The sequence below is a fragment of the Heloderma suspectum genome, chromosome 6 (assembly GCF_057233095.1).
Source record: "Heloderma suspectum isolate Gila_16-S chromosome 6, 16-S_ref, whole genome shotgun sequence".
Lineage (NCBI taxonomy): Eukaryota > Metazoa > Chordata > Lepidosauria > Squamata > Helodermatidae > Heloderma > Heloderma suspectum.
Genome location: NC_139463.1, coordinates 7,083,394 through 7,108,150, shown reverse-complemented (window position 1 = coordinate 7,108,150; position 24,757 = coordinate 7,083,394). Strand labels below are relative to the sequence as shown.

Below are 24,757 nucleotides of genomic sequence, written 5' to 3'. Positions count from 1 at the left end.
GTCTGATGAGATTTTTGAACTTTTCCCAGTGCCAAGGCCAAGCTGCTATATATAGTTTATGTTAGACCTATGTTGATAAAGGTGGCGAAAACAGGCAACTGGCAACTCCACGTGACCTTGATGCCCTTGAGAATGTGTTTGCTCATAAGCCCCACTATGCATGCATGATGCCACCCCACCTTGGATGCAGAGAATGCCAGTGTCAAATCAGAGTTATTTACTGAGTTTTGTCAAGGAAATTGGGATGTTAACAAAAACATTGTGCCCTTTTATATTAGAGGAGCAGATCCTCTCAAACATGTAATACAAAGCAAGTGAGCTGTCTGAAAAGGATTCCATCAGTCCGCACACAATTCTTAACTGTACCTGCTATGGCTGTTCTGGCTGCCCCATGCAAAGAAATGGTTGGTATTAGTATGACCCAGCAGCATGGACATCATGAAGATACAAATTGCTCCCCCACCCCCTGTGCCTCCCAGGCAAGAAGTCCAGCTTCATTGGAGTTGCAACTGACACAACACAAGCAATGTGCTACAACAAAGAAATTTATTTAAAAATAAAACTTTGTTTTTCGTTTTTCCTTTTACTGACACACATGAAACACCCCAAATCCTCCCCTACCCCCACCCCCACCAGCTCTTTAGTGGGCAGCTTACAAGAACGAAAAATAAAAAATAAATAACATTAGTATAACCTCTAAAACATGAACAATGCATCTGCAGAACAAAATGAGGACTTTAGACCAAATGAACCTTAAAGCTCGGCTACTCTGTAAGAATATTTACCTTCTGTTTTTATTCTTTACAGGTCTGAAAGGATTAAATACTGCTAATATATATTTTTTATATTAATGACATTATTATAACCTTTAAAATAGTCAGTGAAAATCTGAAATTTTCAACACTGATATTAAATTGTTTCTCAACCTTCAGGAGAAATAAAGCTACTTATTAACCCCTCTCTCCCACCCAAAGGTAATTTATAAATTTAGCATTTCAGTCTTCATATCCCCCAACCCTGGGCTTTTTGCAATGTTAGTCACAAGAACAGTAGTTCTTCATTAGCGGGCTTAAATAGCCACCCATAGCAAATTACACTGATCCAAAATTGACTACAAGGAGATGACATTCAAAAAAGCCACACAATAATTCCCCAAATGCAGTTGCAGCTTTAAGATGTGGGGAGGCAACAGCTGCAAAATGAGAAAACCTCTGCAAGCTGAACAGGCACTGGACATTTAATACTTAAGAGCAAAATCCACAGGAAACTCCTTGTGCAACTGCACGCGCGCGCACACGGAGAAATTAATGGGGGTCTCAACAGCACGCTTCACAAGAGATCCTGGTGGATTGCACTTGATCCGCACAGCACTTGCAGAAAGAAGTCCTGAAGATGACAGGAAACTTGGCACAAGATCCCACATGTGCCTGGAGGCACAGCTATATTTTGCTTCCAGTCTTATGCCATACGTTTACATTTTGTTCATTCTGTTTCAAGAACGGGAAGCTTGGGGGCAATTTGGGTCTTTTTGATGACCCACATGACCAACTGGCTGTACTAAAATCCCGCATCAGAGTTGCGCTGCCTTCAAGTCAAGGTTAGGGTAGCAAGGAACACTGACAACTCACTGTTAGTAACAGTAGGAAAGCTTGCTGGGGCTGCACTGCTACACCCCATCTGCTAGGTTTGGGGTGACAATTTTTTCCTTCCAAGCTGCTGTATATAAGGAGCAGCGCCATGGCTTTCCCCAATCAAGTTTTTAATCTGTCTTCAGATTCAAGCTTGGAAATACGGCATTTCCCCTAACAAAAGGCACTATACATTTGGCTTTTAAGTAAAACAAGACAACCTTTTCAGATTAAGAGACACAGGGAAAAACGTATTAAGGTCAAAATTTTAAAGCAGCAAGGAACACACCTTGGGAAGCGTTTTCGCTCGGCCTCCCTTGTGCTTGCCAATGAAGACATCCATGTGGTTCAAGGACAAAAAGCCACTTCAAAAGTCTCCTCATGTAAATGTAAGACACAAGTAGATAAAAAGGACACATGCAGAAGAGTCCTGCCAGCTATACATGCTACAATGCTCACACTCATCTATCTAGTCTCTGGAATGGCCCCAACAGGCCAAACACGGCCCTACTTGGGGTGTCCAGAGCATCCCTCACACGGCCCATCTGCAGAGGCAAACTGGTGGTGGCAACGCTGCTGTTTTCCGCAAGGGGGTCAATTCTTGGGCTGCTTGGCAATTAAGGCAGGCTGCCAACAAATTCCCCAGCACTAAACCAACAGCATTTCCAGCTGACTGGGAAATCTGGCTTTGCAAAGGATTAATCCTCAGCAAATTGGCCCCCAACTCGACTTGGCGTTAGCAGCCACTTTGGGGAGAAATATCAAACAGGAGCACCTCTCACACTGAAGAGAAACGCACAGGCCGCTGGATACTGAAGAAACTGCCTGGCCACAACTCTCTCCCCTGCAGTTTTTTCCAAGAGAACAGAGAGCTTTCCTTCTCCTGCTCCTAAATGCCATCAGGATCACCAAGAACTCCAAAATACACTCTCGATGAGGCCTGGTAGGTTAAAAATCTTCACAGTGTTTCACATGAAAGCAGCAAAATTGGACTGACATTGCTACTGTCTGGTCCCATGCATGGAGGGGGCTCCCGGAGGCGTTAGCTTCGGAAAACTCCTTCCCTAGGCAGCAAAAATACAGACAAGGGCCACAGCTGGCCAAGTCAGCGACTTGGCTTTTATACCATTGCAGGCAACAACCAACTTCTCCCATGGTCTTCGAATCTTCATACTTTCCCATGCAAACAGCACTGCCAGCACTGAAGAGCAATGCCAGCTGGCTGTCAACAATGGCACCTGTACAAACAGGTACCGTCTCTAGCATCCTCTGCCATTCCTTCCCAGGGATCCAAGCGCTTGTGCACAGGCAGGGCTGTAGCTTTAGAGAGAAACGCAATCCACAGAAGCTCAGCCTCTCCCCCTCTAACCCCCTCTTCTGGTGGAAAGTCTCAGCATCCTTATCTGGGGCAGAGGAACTGGTACTTTTTAAATGGGCAACTGCAGGGGAAACCAAATATGCAACGTATTTCAAGATATAAATCTTCATGTTGTGGCTAATGCGGTAATTGTGCAGATGGCTGTGAAGGCTTGGAAAGTGGATGAGAAAGAGGAAGTACTCTCTGAATGTAAACTGCTTGCTGTCCATTAGCCAGATGGTGGCTGTCAATGCCCAAATACATCTCTTTCTAGAACTCCCATCAAGGTGCCACAAGCCCCGAGAGCTTAAAACGTAAACAAGGGCATCATTAAATCAGCACCTCTCGAAAGCAACACTCATCTCTTTTTGCCCCCTACAGTTTCTTCGGACCTGTTGCCCGGCAAAGGATCTGAATGTGTTTTTTCCTGATGTAACAAGCAGGGAAAAAGAAAGATCTTTGTCTTTCATAGCCCTGCAGAAAGTTGTTGCATTTTTACTGCTGAGCCGGTAAGAGATCTCCATGAATGCTGAACACATTTACCTACAGAAATGCGCAAGTGAGCCAGCACACAGTTAACTCCCATCTGCAGGAAGCTCTCTGGCGAGATGACAGCAAGGGTGGGATGGCCACGAGGCATCTAGACGCTGCTAAGGGGACAGAGCATCTCAACCAGCAACAGCACGGGGAGTGCTGAAAGACAGCTGCTTCCTCCACAGGAATCTGGATTACATTGAAGCGAGGCTAGAAATCTAGGCAGCACCTGATCCCCCTCCCCGAGCACAGGCGAGAAGTCCAGCATCTACAACACCTCAGCATCCATTGTGTGGCAAGCAATGCTGGCTTGCAGAAGAAGCAACCCAACTCGGAGCAATAAGGAGCTGGACATGACTGAAGGGAGGGGGCAAGCAGGAGGCAGAAGAGAACAGGAGAGGATGTCGTAGCAGAAGGAAGCTATTGAAACCTCTTCCTTAGTCAAGAACCTGTACCCAGCTGCAGGAGGTCAAAAAGCCTGAGCCGGAACATACAGCAGCAAAGAGTCCCAAATCAAGTACCCTGAACCGCAGGAGGGCACACCACAAGCGATGGGGAGACGCCGTTCGACATGTTGGCATCCAGTTTGAATTCACAGCACAAGACAAAGATCCCAGCCCACCCCTCTGGTCCACCAGCATGGGAACCCGCAGACATATCTATCAGAAGCCATACATCTGTTCTCTCAAATTAGAAAGTGCGGGGGCGGGGGGGGGGGAGGGAAGGAGAGACTCCCAAAAGACACACAGACTGTCGAGGACACTCCTATCCACTCCATTTCATTCCATTTGCTTTGAAACCTGGAATCGCATAAAACCCTGATGACCGATTCTCTGTAGAGGCAGGCCTGACTTCCCAGGAAGTCTCTCAAGGAGCCCATTATCTCCTCTAGGTAGAAGCTGGACAGGAAACTGCCCAGGCAGGTTGATGCACAGGGGTGTCCCAGGCAGGGCCTGGGATGTGCTATGTAGCCACGTGGGCAGGGGAGGAAATGGAGACAAATTCCCGGAGAATATTTTTGGCCATGTCAATATTGTTATGGGCAATGACTAGAGCTTTCTGGATGTCCTGATATGAGTAGCCTTGGCTCATGAGGTTCTCGATCTCACTGGAGAGCTGTGGGGGGGCAGCAGGGACCGGCCCTGCTCCTCCGCCTTGCTGGCAGCTGCCGGCTTTCCGTTCAGAGTTAATCCTCCGAGGCAAGGGCTTTGGTGGCCGCTCTGGAACCTGGGAGCCATCAGAGAAACCTGGAAGAGAAGGGACCACATGAGGAAGGGGACAAGCATTTTTGAACAGATAGGAATCCATGGCCAGGAGGGATTTCTTTTACAAGATGTCCAACTTCAGGGCTATAACTCTTCACAACAATATTCCATAGTTAGCAATACTGTTAGTTAATGCAAGTTTGTTTGAAGGCGTACAGCTACACATTTGAGATATTCAGTGTCTTGAAGCACTCCTGTTTAGTTTGCTACTCTATCACTGAAATCCACTGTTGGTTCCCTTTTGTCACCACACGAAGGTGCAGAAATGCCCAGCCTCACAGATTAAGTCACATCATATCCAGCATGTTGATGTTAAGCAAAAGTAGCCCTTATGCTACAGGACTTTTGAGAAATGTGTGGTGAAGTGCAAGAAAAAGCCACACTGCTAGCCAGTTCCTTGCCTGTCTTAAAAACAAAGGGAGGAGAAGACTGTGTATGGCTGATCCATAGCACAAAGGGCTACACTTCTGCTCTTTCATGTCTGGAGTTGGGAATGTCTGGAGTTGAGACTGCCAGGACTGCTATATCAAAATCCATTGCAAAGCCCCCTTGGGAAAATGCTGAGAACAGCTAGTCAACCACACTACACATCTGTCAGATATTGTTTATGCAGGGCTGGTTCATACATAGGAAAAGCCATGCTGGATCAGACCAAGGGTCCATCTAGTCCAGCATCCTGTTTCCCAGAGTGGCCGGCTAGATGCCTATGGGAAACTCACAAGTAGGGCACGAGTGCAACAGCACCCTTCCAACAACTGGTGTACATATGCATACTGCCTCTGATACTGAAGGTAGCACATGGCCATTGACAGCCTTGTCCTCCATGAATTTGCAGTGTACATGCCACACTGCAAAACAGCAAGAGCCAAGATTGCGCACCTGCTAGAACATCCCCATCCAGAGAGGCACGGCTGAAGGCAGAGGTCGCATTGGAGATATCGGATAGCGTGCGACGAGCTATGGTCACGTGGATGGCTGGTCTGGGCACGTCGTAACCATCTTCTTCATTCTCCGACTCCTCGGGACCATTGGTGTCATTGGCAGCAGCTACATCACCCCCTTCTTAAAACCAATGAAAAGGAGCACACCATTAGCTCCAGCCCTACTTCCTGCAGACACATTGTGTTTCAAAGGGGAACACCAAGAACCAAAAACCCAAACTTGAGGAAGTTGCACAGACATTAACGATGCAATGAACAGCAGTAGGTAACCAAAAGCTTTCTAAATGTCACAGATCTGGAAGCACCTGGGACCCCATCTCCCCCCACACACGCATTCTTTACTGACACCTTAGTTTCTTCATTCCACATAAAGCAAAAATCCCATGGGCTAAAGTAAGAGCTTGGCAGAACACTAGGTCTGTAGGTTTTCACCTGGTTATGCGCTGATGCTTTTCTCAGGCCACTTACCAGGAACACTGGCAGCCTCAGAGGCAGAAGGTGCTGCCTGTGAGTGGATGTTGAACATTGCTTCATAGGTACATCCATCTATTTCCTGGCCACACTCCAACACTCTGAGCAAAGAAAAAGAAAGTGCATTTGGTTCAGGAACACAGGTGGTTCCTTCCAGTAGGAGCAGGCACTAGACATCCCATGCTCAAGGACACACTGCAGACAGACCGAGTTCACACATAACAACAACCCATAGGTTGTTGGGGCTGTGCAAAACTGAGCATGCTGCCACCTGCCCACTTGCTGCTTCCACTTTGCATGTGGTTTAGAAAACAACCCATCATTTGTTGTTGCATTAAAAGCCTGCGTTATTTCCCCCTCAACAACCCATAATTCTGGGTTCACATGTCATGCTGAAAAACCTAGGAACAGGCATTCCTAGGTTGTTTTCTAAACTGGATGCAAAGGGGAAGTGGCAAGTGGGCAGGAGGCTGTGAGCACGATCCTTCCTGCATCGCCCCAACCAAGCATGGCTTAATCAATTAACCCATGGTTGGTCATGTGAACTGGGTCATATGCTCGTCAGATGACGTCAATTGCCAAAAAAAAAAATGGGCTTTTTTCTCATACGTTATTTGAGCTTTTAAGTGTCGCTTGTCAGCATATTTGCAAGCACTTTTCTACTCAAAGACACAATTCTATATTTGTCTGCTATATGTGGAATCTTCATAAAATACTTTGAGCTATTTTTGAAAAATATTTAAATAAAAATACAATTCATATTTTCTTCAAGTCACCACAAGGTGATGTTGCCATATTATATGCTCTTTAAATTAGTCCTCTTGTGATGGAGAGCTGGCATTCACCACACCAGGTTACGCTTTAGAACATTTGGTTCACCCCATAATGTTAAACCCCAGTTTTCAAGACGTACAGTCATGTTCAAAACTAGGATTTCATGCATTCACCATACAAAACCAACTCATAGCAACCTGACTGCTTCAGAAGGCAACACATGAAATGGGCCTCAATCTATATAGCAGATGAGGAAGCATCTTCTGGGAGAGCAGCAAGACGCTTTACGAGGCTGCCTTTCAATGGAAGCCAGGGCTGAAACAGTTTTAACTTACATGTTAAGATGAATTCTAAAGTAATTCATTCTTGCTCTTAAATATCCCAGCCCATTCAGAGCCCCTGACTATAAAAACGTAAATAAAAATTAAAAAACATGACAGGTGGACAGACACAATGCTGCTGAAACAAAACCATCATATTGTCCTGAATGGGTGGGTTGCCTCACCGTGAACTCTGACTCATTTCCAAGGGCAATTTGGCCTCAGGCTTTTGTCCAGCAGAGCCAGGTGGCACAAGGGGCAAGGAAGAGGGAGACATGTACTCCGTGTCGTCATCATTTTCAGAGTGCTCTCCGGGTGGTAGCTTCGGCACAAGCAATGGTCTAGGGTGTGGGAGAGAGAGAAAAAAGGCTCAGAGTTAAACACGAAAATCTATGGGAGACCAAGGAGCAGCTTCAGCTACCTGCGAAGACAGCTTCAAAGCCAGGGGCTAGCCATGCGTTTGATTCTAGCATCTGAGGTGGGAATGCTAAGCAGCTCTGCCTGCAAGGCCCACCCTTGCATTCAGAGCATGTGGCTGCGTCCCCCAGGAAGAAGAGGCCTTGTACCCCTGTGCAAAGAAGGGATGCATCTTCAGCATGGCTGAGATCTGCTGCATCTTTTAGGTTCATGATGCCTCAAATCCCCCACCACCCCAGATAGTTTATAAGCTGACACCTCTGGGGCCCTCAGCACTTTTAACGGATTTCCTTAACTAGAATCACTCAAGGCATATCACAGTAATTTTCACCATTTAAACAAGCAAACAAAACAATTCAGCCAGACATAAAGCAGATTAATGTAAAATAATCCATTCCATTTCATGCATTTCAGCATCCTAGTAAGTGACATGGGCCAATACAGAGAAAATTCAGGCTTAAACTAGCACACACAACAGGAAACCCCCTACAGTAATGCAGCCACTGTTTACTGGATGTGTAAGTCAACCCTACACTGGCTGCAATTCTGAGAAATTTCCATCACCAAGCCCTCTGCTAGGGAACCGCATACCTTACAGCGAGAGAATAGATGGCATTGGCAGAAGAAGAAGGTTTTATTTTAGAAAGCTCACTGTCTGAGCCAGTTGGGAGTCCGCTGGGTTGGTTCTGTAAGAAAACGCAGTGTCAAACACCACCACTGGCAGAAGGTTTGAGAGAGAAAAAACATCTTCACTAGGTCCACACTTATCATCTTCCTGAAAGAAGGTATTTCTAGGCATCACTTGTTGCCCATTTCATGGAGCTGTATATCAGCAAGAACAGACTGGCATTAGACATACTTGCTCTGCATTCTCCAAACAGTGTAGTTTGGAAACTTGCTTGGAAGAAAATATGACCAAGCATATATGGGGGAAGCAGATCCTGCTCAATGTGAAACTGCTGGCTCAGCGTTTAACATGCTGTCAACAGCAGTGCCAGCCCACACTGCTGTTGTGTAAGACCTTCAGCGGTAGCTACTGGAAACAGAGGATGATGTGGGTGTCTGTGAGATTCCAGTGGACAAGTGCCCTTCACACTCCTTTCTGACCCGCTCCCCCAAGAATTCTACTGCCTCTCCTGGTACTGACTTCAGAGGAGTTTCAGCCCATAAATTAAACAATTTAATGTGCAATATTGTGGGCCAGTTCACTGCAGGCCTTCTCTATCTATGTCTATGTGGGGTGGGGGAGCCTGAAGACTCACACACTCCTACTTAACATGTCTACAACATAATGTGGGACACGAGCCATACACACGCACAACTTCTGAGCGGGATAAGATCACAGACGTTAGTGTCTACAGCCAGCATCACCACACCTGATGTTTCATACATGTGGGGGATGCATAAACACTCTCACTCCCCGCCCCCTCAACAAGGAGGGAGGGTCTGTTCCATTTAAGTGTGTGAACCAACTCTCAGGCAATCACTTCTCTTTCAGACCTCACTAGGTTAGAGGCAGAAGCATTTCCTGGGGCAAAGAAGTTGCCCTGGTTAGCATATAATGCCCAATTCCTGAGTTAAACAACCCAGGAATTGGTACAGCCACTTGACGCTTCTGCTTTGTGACGTCTGAACCCAGAACTCTGGGTTGTTTAGGGCTTAAACAATTGAAAGTTAACCCAACAACAAACTCAACAACCTATGGGCTAACTCTTGGTTGCTTAACCCCTAAATAACCCAAGAGTTCTGGGTTCAGACATCACAATAACGACTGGGGAACAGGGCATTCCTGGGATGTTTTGGACTGTGCAAGTGGCGAGTGGGCAGGAAGCTCGCTCCCACGTGGCCACACCCATTTCTGGGTTGTTTAACCTGGGAATTGAGCATTACATGCAAACGGAGTTGTTATCTCTTAACAAATTACATACAAAAGCAACTGCGCTATTTTCAAGCAATCTTTCAGAATGGTGTGCAAGTATATGAGAGTACAAGGTAGAGAAGCCTGCTGACCTGAGGCACACTTACCACAGTGGTGTCCAGGCTCAGAGTACTCCCGTGCCTGTGAGCATCAGCTCTGGAATCCATCTGAGAAGGCAGTGAGAAAGGGAGCGAGTGCCGGTTTGTTAGCTCCCGGCCTGGCCAAGGTTCACCACCAGGGCTTGGAGTTACAGCTGGAGTTTTGGGGATTGGTCGCAGTGGCCAGAGCTCTCCCTGGCGATTACAGGGGATGGAGGGTAACTTGTCTCTGGAAGGACAATCTCCCGGCGTGCAAGGCAAGGGCCGTCTCTGAGGTCGATTCTCTGTCCCAATGGAATGTGGCCTGTCTGGAGGTGGAGGAGGAGGAAGATCTCGATGCGTTGGCGGGATTGGCAAAGGTTTATCTTTGTGAAGGGAACTAGGTGCAGCCTACAAAACAAGAAAATGGCAAACCTTCCAAGCAATGTCTAGAAAGGCTTACAAGAACTTGACAGTGTGGCTGCAACAGGGATGAAGGCAGAGGAAACGGAGAAAAAGAGCCTCTGAGGGCCAGCGCAGCACAGCTAAATGGCTGCATCAAGCAACACTATTCCCATCAGTGCAGTTGCAAGTCTTAAGTGGTACCCTGGCTGAAAATCAAACATCAGTTAGATGCCGACCTGATGTTTAGCTGGATGGTCCTATGCAAACACCTGTGTGTGTAACTGAATAAAAGAGTCATTAGAAAAATCATGGAAGGCAAGAGAGTTTCCATGAAAATTCAGAAAACTAGGATCTCCTTGGACAAAAGAAGGAATGCCATATGCAGGAAGACTGAACTTGTTCCCATTTGCATCACTTTATAGGGGAGAGAAGGGAGGGTAGGGTTATGTACCTTAGAGGTAGTCCCTGGACTCGAAGCCCCAGGTGGGTTGGACACTCGTTGCTGCAGAAGATCTAATCGTGGGGGTACTGGGGGAAGCGATGCCTGCGGAGCCATTGAAAATGGAGAAGGAGGACGTTCTACCTGCAAAGAGGCAAAATGAAGCCCCTGTTAAAATACTGTTTAACCTAATATAACAAACTCCTCACTGCTTTGGAGCTGCAAGTCAGCCTTTAATTAACTAGAGTTCATAATCTGCCACTATGAACCGAGCACACACCAATATGTTCGATTCTCCCCCAACAGACCTGATGGCTCATCTCTAAAAGGGCTCGCTCTGAATACAGAAGCTGTTCTGTGTTGCCAATGAATATGCACACCAGATCGGCACTGGACATGCAACAGCAGAAATGTTTTTTTAAACCACTAGGTGGCAAGCTTTGCCATCTTAAGTACAGAGCCCCCCCCCCCCCCCCCAGCTGAGGACATCCGAGTAGGGCAGAGGCATGCAAATGGTCTCTGCCAAGACACAGTCATCACAGAAATCATTAATCTGCTCCCAATAAAGTGGAGAGGGAGCTGGTTCACATACAATTCCAACCAACTGCTTGACATCTATATGCAATTATATAATAGCTTTAATGAGGGAGGAAACCCCCAAGGCTTGCAGAAATACAGTAAAATCTTCAGAAAAGAAAACCTAGGGAGAGGGGGAGAACCAAAGACAGTCTGGAGTATTGTGGCGAAGGGCATGGCTGGCTGGAACCCTGAACAGGAGTACTCCACAGTGCAACATTTACTGAAGGCCAACATGCACGTAATTCAATCCAATAAAGCAGATGCTGACATCTGCATGCAGCCAAGAAGTGCTAGGCAAGGGTGCGACTTGTGGCCCTCCAGATGTTTTGGCCTGCAACTCCCCAGTGTCTCTCAGAACTGACCGTGCTGGTTAGGGCTGATGGGAGATGTAGGCCAAAACATCTGGAGGGCCACAAATTGCCTACTCCTATGCTAAAGGGACGTTCGACAAGCCCAGTACATGTGATTCACGTTGGAAGGCAATCAAGTCCCAGGGCATGGTCTGAAGGCATAAGAAGCAGCAACCTGCTGAAGCAAAGCAAGTCTGATACTGGTCAGTGCCTGGACAGGAGACCACCAGGGAGCCCCATGCACACTACCTCGAGTTCCACGGAAGAGGGTCTGACAAAAGACGATTACCTTCGCACCAGCCAGTTCTTTCATCAAGAAGAGCGACTCGTCCGCTCTGTCGTCGTCATCGTCATCATAGTTTGGGGAGGGGGCCCCCTCTGCACCTTGCCGCAGTAGCCCTCCCCCTCCTCTGGGATCAAACGGGTCGACTACAATGGGTTCTGTGCCTTTAATTTCACACCGGCAGAATGGACAGCCCTGCCCTTCTGATTCCTGCAGGAAAAGACAAGGAGGGAGACTAGTGAAAAGAACACCTTGGTACCTGGTAGAGAAGAAAGAAAAGGAAAATCGTACTACCCCACAACATGCAAGTCAGAATTATGGTCTGATACGGTAACAAAAAGTTAACAAGACTGTCCCTATTAATTGGCCCTCATGACTACACAAAAGGGGGAGAAAGATCATGGTACTTATGTTTTGTTCCCCTTCAGCAAGCTATAGCGGGATGCTAAACCACTTTTCCCCTACTTCATTCAACAGAAACCCAGGGTGACTGCACAGGTTAGCTACTTACAATTCACAACTCACTCATGGCACCCTGCAAAATGTAATTGCTTTGGTACACATCTATGTGCAACTGCTTATTTGCACTAAAGTGACATGGCCTTAGGACGACACCCCCTACACAGACACCTTTTGTGAAGTCATCGCCAGCTATGTCAATACACATCAAGCACAGGCAAGTGAGCTTAACACCTGCAGCTTTGAATGGAGAAACAGAGGGCCTAGGCCTCAAGCAACCTTGCTCTGAAACGAAGCAAGTTTCATACCTGCCATGAAGTGAGACAGGAAGTGCACATAAGGTGGCCGCAGGGTTCTATCTTCACATCCTTGTCATTTTCTGCACAAATTTTACAAAGCTGGAAGGTGGAGCCCATCTCACAGTACAATTCATATTGTTCCTAAGAGTAAAAGGAAAAAAGAACAAGTGATGGTGTCTGATTATGTCTCCCTTTATAATATCTGACAGGTAATGCATCCCAAATTTTCAAGGTGATAATATTTTTGTCCTTTACTACTGCCAAGATTGCCACCTGGATGGCTTTTAAAGGCTCAGCTTCATTGCTGGCAACTGACAATTGTAAAGCTTACGTGTATCTAAAACAAGCTGTCTATGACCACCCATTTTCTCCTGTAAGGAGAGGGCAGTCCAAATGGTGCCACAATGTAATATGGCATGATCATTACACAACCAAGAGCCCCTGAACACAAAGTTTTCAAACTGCAGTCCTTGGATAAGGAGGAAAAGCTAACATTATAAAAAATCACTGCACCCCCTCCACTCTGATCCATGTTCTTGACTGTCCCAGACTCAAACTGTGATTTCTACACTCTTTCTTCCCAAACTCAAGCTCTGCTCACCTGTGTAACTTTAATGTGATCCTGTGGGGTGGGTTCACACAGACCGGTCAGGTCAGGATTCTGATTCCGTCCATCAGGATATAAGTAACTATAGAGTAGAACACAAGGTTGTTCAACAGAAATAATCTCTATCATCTACAGTGGAACCAACTGAATGTGGCACAATTTCAGCAAAGTGTCTTAGGTGGGAAAGACTTGGCTACTGGAGGCAGGAGTTTGATGGTGAAAATGAACTTTCTTAAAGAGCAGCACTTGCAAAAACCAGAATGCATAAAACAGTTTGTTTTGTGGTTTGCTAACACAAATGTGCTGGAAAAGGACGTATCTCTCAGCTTCAAGAATCTCCCAGCTGATTTTGCTACAACACCTTAACCAAACTGTGCGATATCACAAGCACGTTTGCAGCACAGTTCTGCTCTTTGTGGTCCAAGTGTAGCATCAGACTGGAGAGCCTAAAAGCCCAAATGGCGAAACTGAGTCTGATTGCACGACTAGTGTCAAATTCAGACTCCATCCCAAAGTATGGTACAGCACCTCAGTATATGCTTAAGTTAGAAGTGTGTTCTAACCAAAGCCTAAAGGTCATGTAGTTACATGGCCCACGGAATGAAAAATACCTAAGAAACCCCAGGCAAGGGAGTCATCAGTGCTTGAGGTTTGAGAAGTACTATAGGTCTGCCAGGATAGAGCAGAATTCATTCATCAGTTCCCTTCTACTTTCCAATGACGGAAGGATCAGGACCTAAGGAGGTACAGCCTAAAACCAGCGGCATCCGAAGGGCATCGTCTTACAGACTCACTAACTGGAAAGGGTAGGAGCCATAACACTGCATTGAGAAGTTACTTACAAGCCTTCCCTGAAGCCATCAATCAGTGCTTGAAAGAGGGGTTTGTTGTGGGGGATTGTCTGGAGAATATTTCCATCTGCAGTGACATAACCAATTGCCCACTGACCGAGTCGTGTACAGCTCAGACGGAAAATATAACTGAAAACAAAAGGAACACACAGACTTTATTGATAAGATGAATTTGCTAGCTGAATTACCTACAGATAGAGCCTTAAAAAAAATGGAACAGCTGAAAATGTCTCATTTTCTTCTTAAGTTTTCCACATCCGTTTCACCTGTAGATCTAAGTGAGAACCTACAGCCAGATAGACAGAAAGTATTAAAAAACCTGAAAAATCCTTTCAACATTAAATTGAGCCTTATCCATCACTGCAAGGATGCTTTTCACTTCCTTGATGTTATAAGTTGGCTTTAGATTATACAGGATCTTTCCAGGATGCTTTGGGGATGGAAAACAATCTCATTCCCAGAAAGAGTTCTAGGATTAGAGGGAACATCAAGATTTGCAGCCAGTGTGCTATAGTCCTGTGACCGAGTCCAAAACTATTACTTGGAATCAGGACAGTTTTTCTGGGCCTCCAGAAGTTTAGACACTTTTCACACAATTCTTCCTCTGGTGTCAAACCCCACTTTGTGATATGAAATGCAGAGGTAAGGTTTGCTGATCAAATGTGGGTGGAACTGAAAAAACAAGCTGCCTGCCTGGCAACTGCTTTGGACTACACAACTCAGGCTGCACCATAAGTGAAGATTTGGCTATACATCCCCTCCAAACAAGCCTTGCGAGTTCCCACACCTAGTCATCTGGATGGGTAGCAGCCCACCATTAGGGCTGGGAGAATCAGTGATGTTTGAGTGCACCAAGATTCACTGAGCTCCAGCATGAAGCTTGGCTTGCTCCCATTTTCGATTGCAGTGTCAACCATACTGGCCCAGATGGACCCATGGTCTGACTCATTATAAGGCAGCTTCCGATGTTCCTATCTGCTTGCCTTAAGTTTTGACCCCTGGCAGTTAATGCCAAAATGCCTCCCATCGTCTCTGAGTTACATCAAATTTCCTTTGACAGAATGCAGTAGAATAGCAAGAAAGGGATGCTGCCTTCAAGTACTCACCTGCCAGGTTTGTGAATGAATTTCTGAAGCCGTGCTTTGACCTCGTCATACGTCAGGAATGCCATGTAACCAGGGTGAGTCACTGCAAGGCTATTCCAGTTCCTGAGCAAAGATGACCACGGCTGAAGAAAAAAGAACACCAAAATGTAACCAGTAATTTCCAGCAGGAACACTTGCCTCGTGCTCAACTTTTATTAGGGGGGAAAGGGACACATTTTACATCAGATTAGGACTTCTCTGCTATTTCTCACGCAGCCAGATTCCATGTGGGTTTACTAAGAAGTAAGCCCAAGTTCAATGGGACTTACTCCCAAGTAAGTATGCACAGGGTTTAAAACTGCAGCAAACAATTTTATAACATTCTGCAACGGAACATGAACATTTCGATCCTGCTCTCATTTTATCATCAACAATCCTGCAGAATGAGTTGTCCTCATTTTCCAGTCAGAAGCTGGGAACTAATGACTTGCTCAACATGAGTTTGTGGTTCAGCTAAGACTCTTAGTGAATCCCAACCCCCGGACACACAACCAGGTCCACTGGTATATGGCACCTTTCTTGTCAAGGCTGCCCCAAGGAGCAACTGTCCCAGTGTCAGCATTAAATCCTCCTGTTCCCAGAATTCTAAACTGGCAGTGGAAGGCCACCACATTAGTGCTACCATTTTGGAAAGGAGGAATTTGCTAACAATGGAGAGGAGAAACATTTGAGAACTGAGCAAGTACAAAATGGTCAGATGAAAAATGACAGTACTGACATAACAGTATTACAAAATGAGGAAACCATTTGTTTATTTATTACATTCCTATACTGCCCAATAGCCAAAGCTCTCTGGGCAGTTCACAAAAACTAAAACCATAAAATGCAACGTAAGATACAATATAAACGTTAAAAAAAATTAAACTACAGTATAAAATAAAAATAAAAACCAAAATAAAACCTAGCAGCAATGCAAACATTTAAAATACAGTAACAAATTTAAAACAGAAACTGAAAGACTAAAACGCCTGGGAAAATAAGAATGTCAGTAGTTAACCTGTGTTAAAGCAAGCACTGTCTCTTTTTTTCCTTACCTGAAAAAGACGGGTAAAGATGTCAAATTCAAACACTGAAATGTAATCGTTGCATGTCAAGTCAATAGTTGATTTCAGTGCCATTGCCTCTAGGCCTGAACTTATAGGATGCACTTCATGCAGGGCCTGACGGAAGGTCTTCCATGGAACTATGGTCCTAGTAGTGGGGGAAAAAGTAGTCTTGAGGAACCCCACATTCTGCCATACTGTCAGCATTCAATATATGCATAGTGTTTCACATCCACAAAGAAAGGAAGGAAGGAAAATGCATGTAAGCTCATTGCAAGAACAAGGCATGTTGCTTAAGGAAAATGATTCACACTGAAGCGCGATTGGACAACATCAGTTCTAATTTTAAATCTGTTCTGTAATGGATTAAACTGACTACTGAAACATTTGTCCCTATATTTGTGGAGCAGCAAGATAAAGGGAGGTGTCACAGCCTTCATCTGAACAAGGTATCTTGTGTTTAATTAGCTGCTTTCAGATATTGAGCTAGTGACAAGTTAACTCCTGGAAGTAAAGAAACCCAACCATTTATAAGCAAGGGCTACAAGTAAACATCTTGACAAGTAGCACTTTTGAAGTATGTTTTTATAGACTTAAAATGCATATTTCATAAACGGAAGCTCAATTAGAAAGGAACGTATGATTCTGGCCTCCAACTACAGTTAAATTAACCTCTAGAGACAATCATCTAGAGTTATGTCAGCCTAGTTCCTTAAAGCCAAGGGATACATTAATTCCCCTTTCACCTAAAATGGACACAAAAAGACTGATCTAGCAGTACTGTGACTTACAGAACTGGTAGGAAGGCAAGAAACATCTGGTTTGTCTGTTATTCTAAGTGGACTGGCCTATTTTGCTGTTATTCAACATTGTCTCCTGTTCAATCAAAAAAACACCCTAACATGAAGGCAGCATTACAGCCCCAAACACTAGCACAACAGTCAGCACCCATATTCCAATGATAGGATAAGTCTGAAGACAGATATGGGAACTGTCCAGCTGGATCTTTCAGCAGTAGTGACTAGGGGCCATAAGCTGGTGGAAGTGATGGTAGGACCTAGAAGCTACACAGGGGAATACTTGGGTGGTTCAATCTCTTCCTGGCAAGGTGGAGATCTTTCGCCACTCCCTTGCAATCTTCCCTGTTCCCCTCAGGGTTCTGTCTTTTACTATTCACAGATGCTAAAAACACCTTTCTTCAGGCTTTGGCAGCAGCCCCGCTTTTACAAGCTTCCTTCACCTAAAGACTTGCTGGAGCCCTAGAAGAAAGAAGCATATTTTGCAGTGAGTACTTACTTTTCCCCAAAAGCTTTTCTCCAGAATTCTGCCGCATCTGCCTTTGTGATCCGGAATGTGTCTCCCTGGAAGAGTCCACTTGGGAAAATGCCTTTGAGTTCTGCTAGCATATGGCTGAAGATCAGGGACAATTTTGTAAGGTTGCGCCTGCAAGATCACAAAAGCAGATCTGCCTTGAAACAAGCAGCCAGAGGGAGTGAGGAGAGAAGCAGGAAATCTGATTTTCAAGTAACATTTTGGATCACTTTTTCTAACATTGGTATACTGGTTGCTATACATTCTAATTCACAACAGTCTGGAGACTTAGCTTTACTTCACAAATCTCTTGTAGACAAATATTTTATCTTCTTCTAGATATGTATTGGAAAGATTTAAAAACTAATTCGAAGTCATGCTGGAAGTCTATGAACAACCTAGAACTCACAAGGCCTTTGCTCAATGATTTCATATTTGTTTACCTTTCACCTCTGTAACACCAGATTTAAAGGAGGTTTGCATATCATTTGTAATTTAACTCTACTTAATCATGCAAATCCAGTGTGTTATTTTTCACTAGCCTAGATCTGGTTAAGAAAGGGAAATATAGAGTTCAGAATTTCATAGGAGAAAAGGTATAATAAACACAGGAAAAGCCCCTTCTGTTCCTCAAAACTAAAGATGGTAAAAGGGAATATGAGGTGAAAGGGAAGGCCTGGCCAAAGCATAAATAGAGGAAGTGAATGGATTACTGACAGGACGGAATACATGCATAGCCTACAATGCATCTTGCCTTCAAGCCAGCAAGAGCCATCCACCTTCCAAGCCAGGACTAGTATTATACCAGCTGACTCCTCTGCAAGGAAATGTTTACTTAGTTCTATATTCCTGTCTTGTGTAGAGTCGCCTCTTGTGCTGTTGGAAAAGAGTGTTTGCTATGATCAGCGTGTTCTCTTGGCAAAACTTGATTAGCCTTTGTCCTGCTTCATTTTGTACACCAAGGCCATGCTTGCCTGTTATCCCAGTGATTTCTTGACTTCCTACTTTAGCATTCCAATCCCCTATGATGAAAAGGACATCTTTTTTTGGTGTTAGTCCTAGAAGGTGTTGTAGGTCTTCACAGAACCTATCAACCTCAGCTTCTTCGGCCTCAGTGGTTGGGGCATAGACTTGAATTACTGTGATGTTGAATGGTTTGCCTTGGATTCGTAAAGAGATCATTCTATCATTTTTGAGATTGTGCCCCAGTACTGCTTTTCCCACCCTTTTATTGACTATGAGTGCTACTCCATTTCTTCTAAGGGATTCTTGCCCACAGTAGTAGATATGATGATCACCTGAATTAAATTTGCCCATGCTTGTCCATTTTAGTTCGCTGATTCCCAAGATGTCGAAGTTCAATTTTGTCATCTCATGTTTGACCACCTCCAGCAGAGACATCACCTTGCCGACAAAGGTTTGTATAATCAAAGCTATGGTTTTCCCAGTAGTAACGCATGGCTGTGAGAGCTGGACTTTAAGGAAGGCTGAGCACCAAAGAATTGATACGTTCAAACTGTGGTGCTGGAGAAGACTCTTACAAGTCCCCTGGACTGCAAGGAGGTCCAATCAGTCCATCCTAAAGGAAATCAACCCTGAGTGCTCATTGGAAGGACAGATACTGAAGCTCAAATATTTTGGCCACCTAACGCGAAGAGAAAACTCCCTGGAAAAGACCCTGATGCTGGGAAAGATCGAAGGCAAAAGGATAAGGGGACAGCAGAGGATGAGATGGCTAGATAGCATCACCGATGCAATGAATATGAACTTGAGCATGCTCCAGGAGAGAGCGGAGGACAGGAAGGCCTGGCATGCTATGGTCCATGGGGTCACGAAGAGTCGGACATGACTGAATGACTGAACAACAACAACAACAAATATTCCTGTCTTGATACCTAAACACACAAGCCACTCAAGGAGAACCACAGCTGCTGCCTTCCACATAGGCATTTTCATTTTCCCAAGGCTTTCTCCAACTATGAAGGTCATTTTAAAAGTGCATATATCAAATGATTTGTTAACAAGAAAAGCAAGAATTTAGGACCCAAAGGGGGCAGTTAACTAAAATAACCAGAGGCCCACACTGGCTTCCCATCAATAAATTCAGCAAGAGCTACAACAAAATTATCACTGTCCTGTGTCTATTACTGATCATCAGGGCAGCAACAGTGGGAGGGGTCTCCTCCCCATCTGCCTAATCTCCAGCACCAGAGGCTTCAATCATGAGACAGGTTTTTTTCCTTAAGGACTTAACTCTTTGGTTATCTTTCTCCATATCGAGAATTGAGACAGAGTCAACTAAATAGCTGCTCTGTGCCATTTTATTATTCTTTCTTTATTACTTTTCTATACTGCCCTATAGTCAAAGCTCTCTGGACAATTCACAAAACACAGTTTAAGCCATACAATATAAAATCAATTAATGCTACAAGGACTGGTAGGAATGTGCAGGCTTGTTTTATATGCACATGGGGGGGTGGAGGGGGGAGGGAAGGTAGAGGGAAAATATTCAAACTTTCTGTTGAACTCCTAAAGTATCCCCCATTCTGACAAAGTCACAAAAGGGATCCACAGGAGGCAAGAGCTTACAAAACCAATGCAACTCATTAACATCTTTTGTAATACTCAGAGATGCATTTTTGCTGTTTTAAAAACACCCAAACTTGTGATGCTCTAGGACTGTTTCTTGCAAACAGATCCCACGGTACAAAAATACAATTTAAATTATTTAACTGTACCAAAGAAAAACCCAATGAGAACTTTCTATTCCAGACTACGTGTATGGATAATCGCTCTTATCACTAATTTCATCATAATAGGAAAGTATTCATGTATGTCACAACAATGGAACAACCTTGCAAATGTAGGGCATATTGAGTATGCTAACTGCATTCAGATACTCTACTGAAAAACCTATCACCGAAATATTTAACAAAGCCATGCCTGTTTTCTCAACAAAATCAGTACTTCATACTCAGTTTGCCTTTAATTACGGCTCCTACCTATTGTAAATATTTAAAATGTTTCCATCACTCCATTCTGCCTTAAAGACTTGTGGCTAGCAAAACATAATACAAAAATATGGCTATAGATGCATAAAAAGCCAACCATTTTTGTTTTACATATTTCTTTCATTTATAATCCAACCTGGGAGGCAGGACTTGAAATCCCTGGTGTGCTTTGGCACACTTAACCATAATCCTCGGCTGGACATCACACAAAGCTATCCCTTCTTGGTTTGTTTACCTGCTCATGTAAAGCAAGGCGTGAACAGGTTGCATGCACTAACATGCAGCTCGCTTGCATTGTGGTTTATGAAGCCAGAATTTTTTGCTTATCATTATGTGTGAACACTGCTAGTGGGCATTTCTGTACAGATGTTCAACACCCATGGTTCAAGCATGGGATTGAGTGAGAGGTGAACCTCATCAAAGGAGTCATGACCCACAGGGAGGCTCAGACATCTTTTCATTTGTTTGTATCATGGCTAAGCTAGTGCACCAACCTTCACCACATCAAAACCAGCTCTAACAGGGTGGCTATCCACAATACCGTCTACCCTTCCAATTCTTGTGCTGAGACTACAGTGCTAAACTGAAGGACACATCCCTTATCCTATTTTTAGTCTTCTTGCTTCTTTAGAATAGTATTGGATATGTTACAGAAGACTACAGGCCTGTCATGGTCCTGTTTCCTTTAATCTGCCAGTCTCCAGTCCTGACTGAGGTGAGAGCATGCAGCGCTGGATAAGACAATTATTTTAGTTGTGTCTAAGATATACTGATGGGGAGCACATGCACGTACACAAACCGGTTTTGCTCCTTATTACGAACTCATTATTACATTAGGATAGTGTTGAAATCTCCAGGACCTTTAAGAACCCAAAACAGACAAACCTATTTGCCACTGTAGGACAGAAAACTGGCCAGATCTTCAGTGGACTGTGAAACAGCAACCCCTTACAACAGAGCTTTCCAAACTGTGTGCCGCGACACATTAGTGTGTCGGCGGCAGTGTGTAGGTGTGTCGCGCGAAATGCAGAAAATTGTGCAGAAGGGCACAGCGGAGCTCCCTTACTCGCGTTTGCTTCCCTTGGCCCCTCCCCCGGAACTTCCTAAAGCAGCTAACGTTAAAGCAGCTAAGGCTTAACTGCTTTAACATTAGCTGCTTTAGGATCATGTGGCGTCTTGACGTAGGACAAATGTGATTGGCGGTGTTGGAGCAGTACAGCGAGGTAGAGGCGAGGGGCGAAGAGAGGGGAGGGGAGGCGCCGCCCTGGGAGCAGAGCTTGGCCAACGCCAGCGTGGAGAAGTGGCAGCGGCCACCAGCCCTGCGAGATTTCCAGCGCGCCCTTCGCGGACTTCTGCACCGCGCTCCTGCGCGGCCAGGTCAGAGTAGCACGCGGGTGGAAACGCCACCTGGGACTGGGACTGCACCAAGCGGGCTGTCCACCATCTTGGCCAGTCGGAACGGAGCTCAGTGGAGGCCAGAAGCCTCAGAATCAGCGTGCTCCCAATCACCCGGGCGAGCGCAGCTGCAGGCTGTCACCCAGTCAACCCACCTGCTGCTGGCTGAAGGGAGGCCACCCTCCCAAACCCAATGTGGCAAACCGCAAGCCACCCACCACGTGGCACTTATAATTTGATTTCTGCCATTTATTTTTATTTTTACTCTGCTGTAATTGTGGATTAACCACCCACCGGCAGTGTACCACCGGAGAGTGCTGGGACTAGACTCTGGACATAGGCATTGCAAATATTTACAGCAATATAGCTTTGTAGTGAGACATATATATTTACACCATTTTTGTTGGACTTTTGCTTCTCTACTTTATGTGTTTTTGCAGCTGAGCTCCTACCTGGGCCTATGTGTCCTAATATGTACTGTAAATACTTTAGTTAATTTTGTTTATTTTTCACATTTTCTTGCACATATTTACATACTGTTACTCATAAATGACAACAATGTATGTTATTATCTTACAAATCATATATTTTTAAAAATATAAATGAAAGGTTTTCATGAGATATGTTCTATCCCCATACAATTCGTTATTACAATTTATGTATGTGTCCGTATCTCTTATAACGGGTTAGTTTAACCTCTGGTTTGCTAGTAAAACTGAATTACCGTGTCACGAAATGATGCATGTCTAAAAAGTGTGTCACCAACATGAAAAGTTTGGAAAGCTCTGCCTTACAAGATCCAGGTATAATTCAAGGTCACAGCTCTCATTTCCAACCAACCAATCAATCAATCAATATTGGGCATGATATCAGGACTGGCATTTCAACAGTACCCTGAGCAGATGCTTTTGAGGACAGCTGTTTAACACATATTCACTGGAAAGATCATGATTCAAAGAACGCGCAGACACACACATTATTCCTTCAAACATCCCAGGCTGTTACTGCCTTATGTATATCTTTGTTCAGGCTAATCTCTCTTTATGGAGAGGTTTAGGAAGGAGCACTGCTTAGGTGGACTCAAGGCAATATGTAAGGTGTAACAGGAGGATTTCAATGTTGTTGGGTTTTTTAAAAAATAAAAAAACACAACAGATTTCTGAAGTTGTGAATATTTAACTCACTGGTAGCTTCTTTAAGATCTGAATAGGACGAGTAATCTCTTCCCTCACTGAACCATGCTGACAGAAAGGGGTTTTATTTCCCCGGGAAACCGAAGTAATTATAACTGAGCTACACGATCAAGCTCACTTTTTAACAGTTGCTCTCAGGTACTTAAGCAGCATAAATGTAAATGTTATCTGCAAGTATAAGCGAAGACATAAAATTACAACATACGTAGGCCTGAGGGAAAGCTAAAACACCAAATGATGATTTTATGAGCCTGTGGCTGGCAAGCAGAGCATGAACACGTTTGCAAAAGGGAAACCTGCAAGCCTGGATATCCAGAACACACCTGGCAACGAACAAGGATAAAAGCTAATTCTTAGCCAGGAATGCTTTAAAAAACACACAAACCAACTTATACGATATAATTTTACACATGCAAGTTAGCTCTCAAGGTAAACATTGTTTACTTTCCTTTGAGCCATCAGGTGATGGATGAGATGGAAACTGGACGCATCAGGTCAGCACCCACTGCTTAAAGCCACCCATGTCTCGTTGCTGCTTCACTTTGGAGAATATCAGAATAGCTATCATCCAAATAGCAGCACAGCGATGGGAACTTGGACTTGTTAGTAAGGCCTGGGAGCATCTAATTACTCAAGTCTGGTCTTGCCATTTGTGACAGATTAGGCACAAAGTGCAGAGCACTACCAAAAGGCTTCCTGCACTGAACTTCACTCTCTTCCAAGAGGCTGATCTATGCCATTTTTGAGAGGCACGAAGTCCCAGGAAAAAGGCTTTACATACCTGCCTGCTTACTCCCTGAAATTACTTATCTGATAACTGATTACATGAGCCAAACGCATGCCTCGGGGGGGGGGGGGGTTCAGAAAGAAACCTTTGGAAATGTTATAGCCGCAGCTTGGAAACACTGCTGAAGCCATGAAGGTTCTGTCCATGTGGCCAACCTTACAGCCTTCTGTGCAAACTTGTATTAGCCTTCACCTTCAGCATTTGTTTCAATTCCTTCCGCAATCACTCTCTCTTCTGCCTGCCAAGGCATTTCTCCTCCTGATCCACTTGCTCCTGAACCATCCCACTCCTTCCCCCATTATCTGACTGCCTTTCCTCCACTGCTCACTGCTAATCTCAGATCTACCTTGCATGGCCTGCCTTAGCTAACATTTTGTGAAACCATTGGGCAAAGACTTTGACCCTTATGTTCTGCTCATCATCAAGCAGAGTGTTGACATTAAGATTTAGTATTCATTATTTTCAACAATGAATTTAAGGTTTTAGAGGCTTATGCTACCTTTTCTACCCTGTAAGTTAGTACTTCTACTACTACTGCTACAAACAATGTAATACTATTTCCTAACCCAGAAGCTGTATTCTATTAGGTCTCATTAATAAGAGGGTTTGACTTCGGTGGTTATTTTTGGTTTCTAGAAAGAAAAGGATTTACAAAATAATTGGCATCAACAACTACAATGGTAATATCATGGCAGGATTCACTTTGGATTTTTTTTTGTTTAAAAAAATCAAAATCCTGTTTGCATAAGTATAAGATATGAGAACATATGGAAGATGGAAGAAGAGCTCAGTCCATATTGGATATGTTACACATTCTACTAGTAAACATTTATATCACACCAATGGTGTGGCGGATGCTTTGTGGCTTCCCCTCAGTCCAGAGGTAGCAGTTCCTTAG

At 44.6% G+C, this 24,757-nt stretch overlaps 1 protein-coding gene across 1 annotated transcript in view; it reads right to left on the bottom strand.

The window, feature by feature from the left end:
* Positions 1-528: 528 nt before the first annotated feature.
* Positions 529-24,757, bottom strand: part of CBL (Cbl proto-oncogene) — a 54,476-nt gene continuing 30,247 nt past the window's right edge. Inside the window, exons 3-16 of the mRNA XM_084803562.1 lie at positions 17,459-17,605; positions 16,154-16,310; positions 15,081-15,202; positions 13,966-14,103; positions 13,118-13,205; positions 12,526-12,657; positions 11,765-11,968; positions 10,559-10,690; positions 9,733-10,113; positions 8,299-8,393; positions 7,476-7,631; positions 6,194-6,297; positions 5,664-5,846; positions 529-4,766 (exon numbers count right to left, since the gene is read on the bottom strand). Of these exons, the coding sequence (XP_084659688.1) occupies positions 4,483-4,766; positions 5,664-5,846; positions 6,194-6,297; positions 7,476-7,631; positions 8,299-8,393; positions 9,733-10,113; positions 10,559-10,690; positions 11,765-11,968; positions 12,526-12,657; positions 13,118-13,205; positions 13,966-14,103; positions 15,081-15,202; positions 16,154-16,310; positions 17,459-17,605 (2,323 nt within the window). The 3' untranslated portion in view covers positions 529-4,482. The remainder of the gene's footprint in view (positions 4,767-5,663; positions 5,847-6,193; positions 6,298-7,475; positions 7,632-8,298; positions 8,394-9,732; positions 10,114-10,558; positions 10,691-11,764; positions 11,969-12,525; positions 12,658-13,117; positions 13,206-13,965; positions 14,104-15,080; positions 15,203-16,153; positions 16,311-17,458; positions 17,606-24,757) is intronic.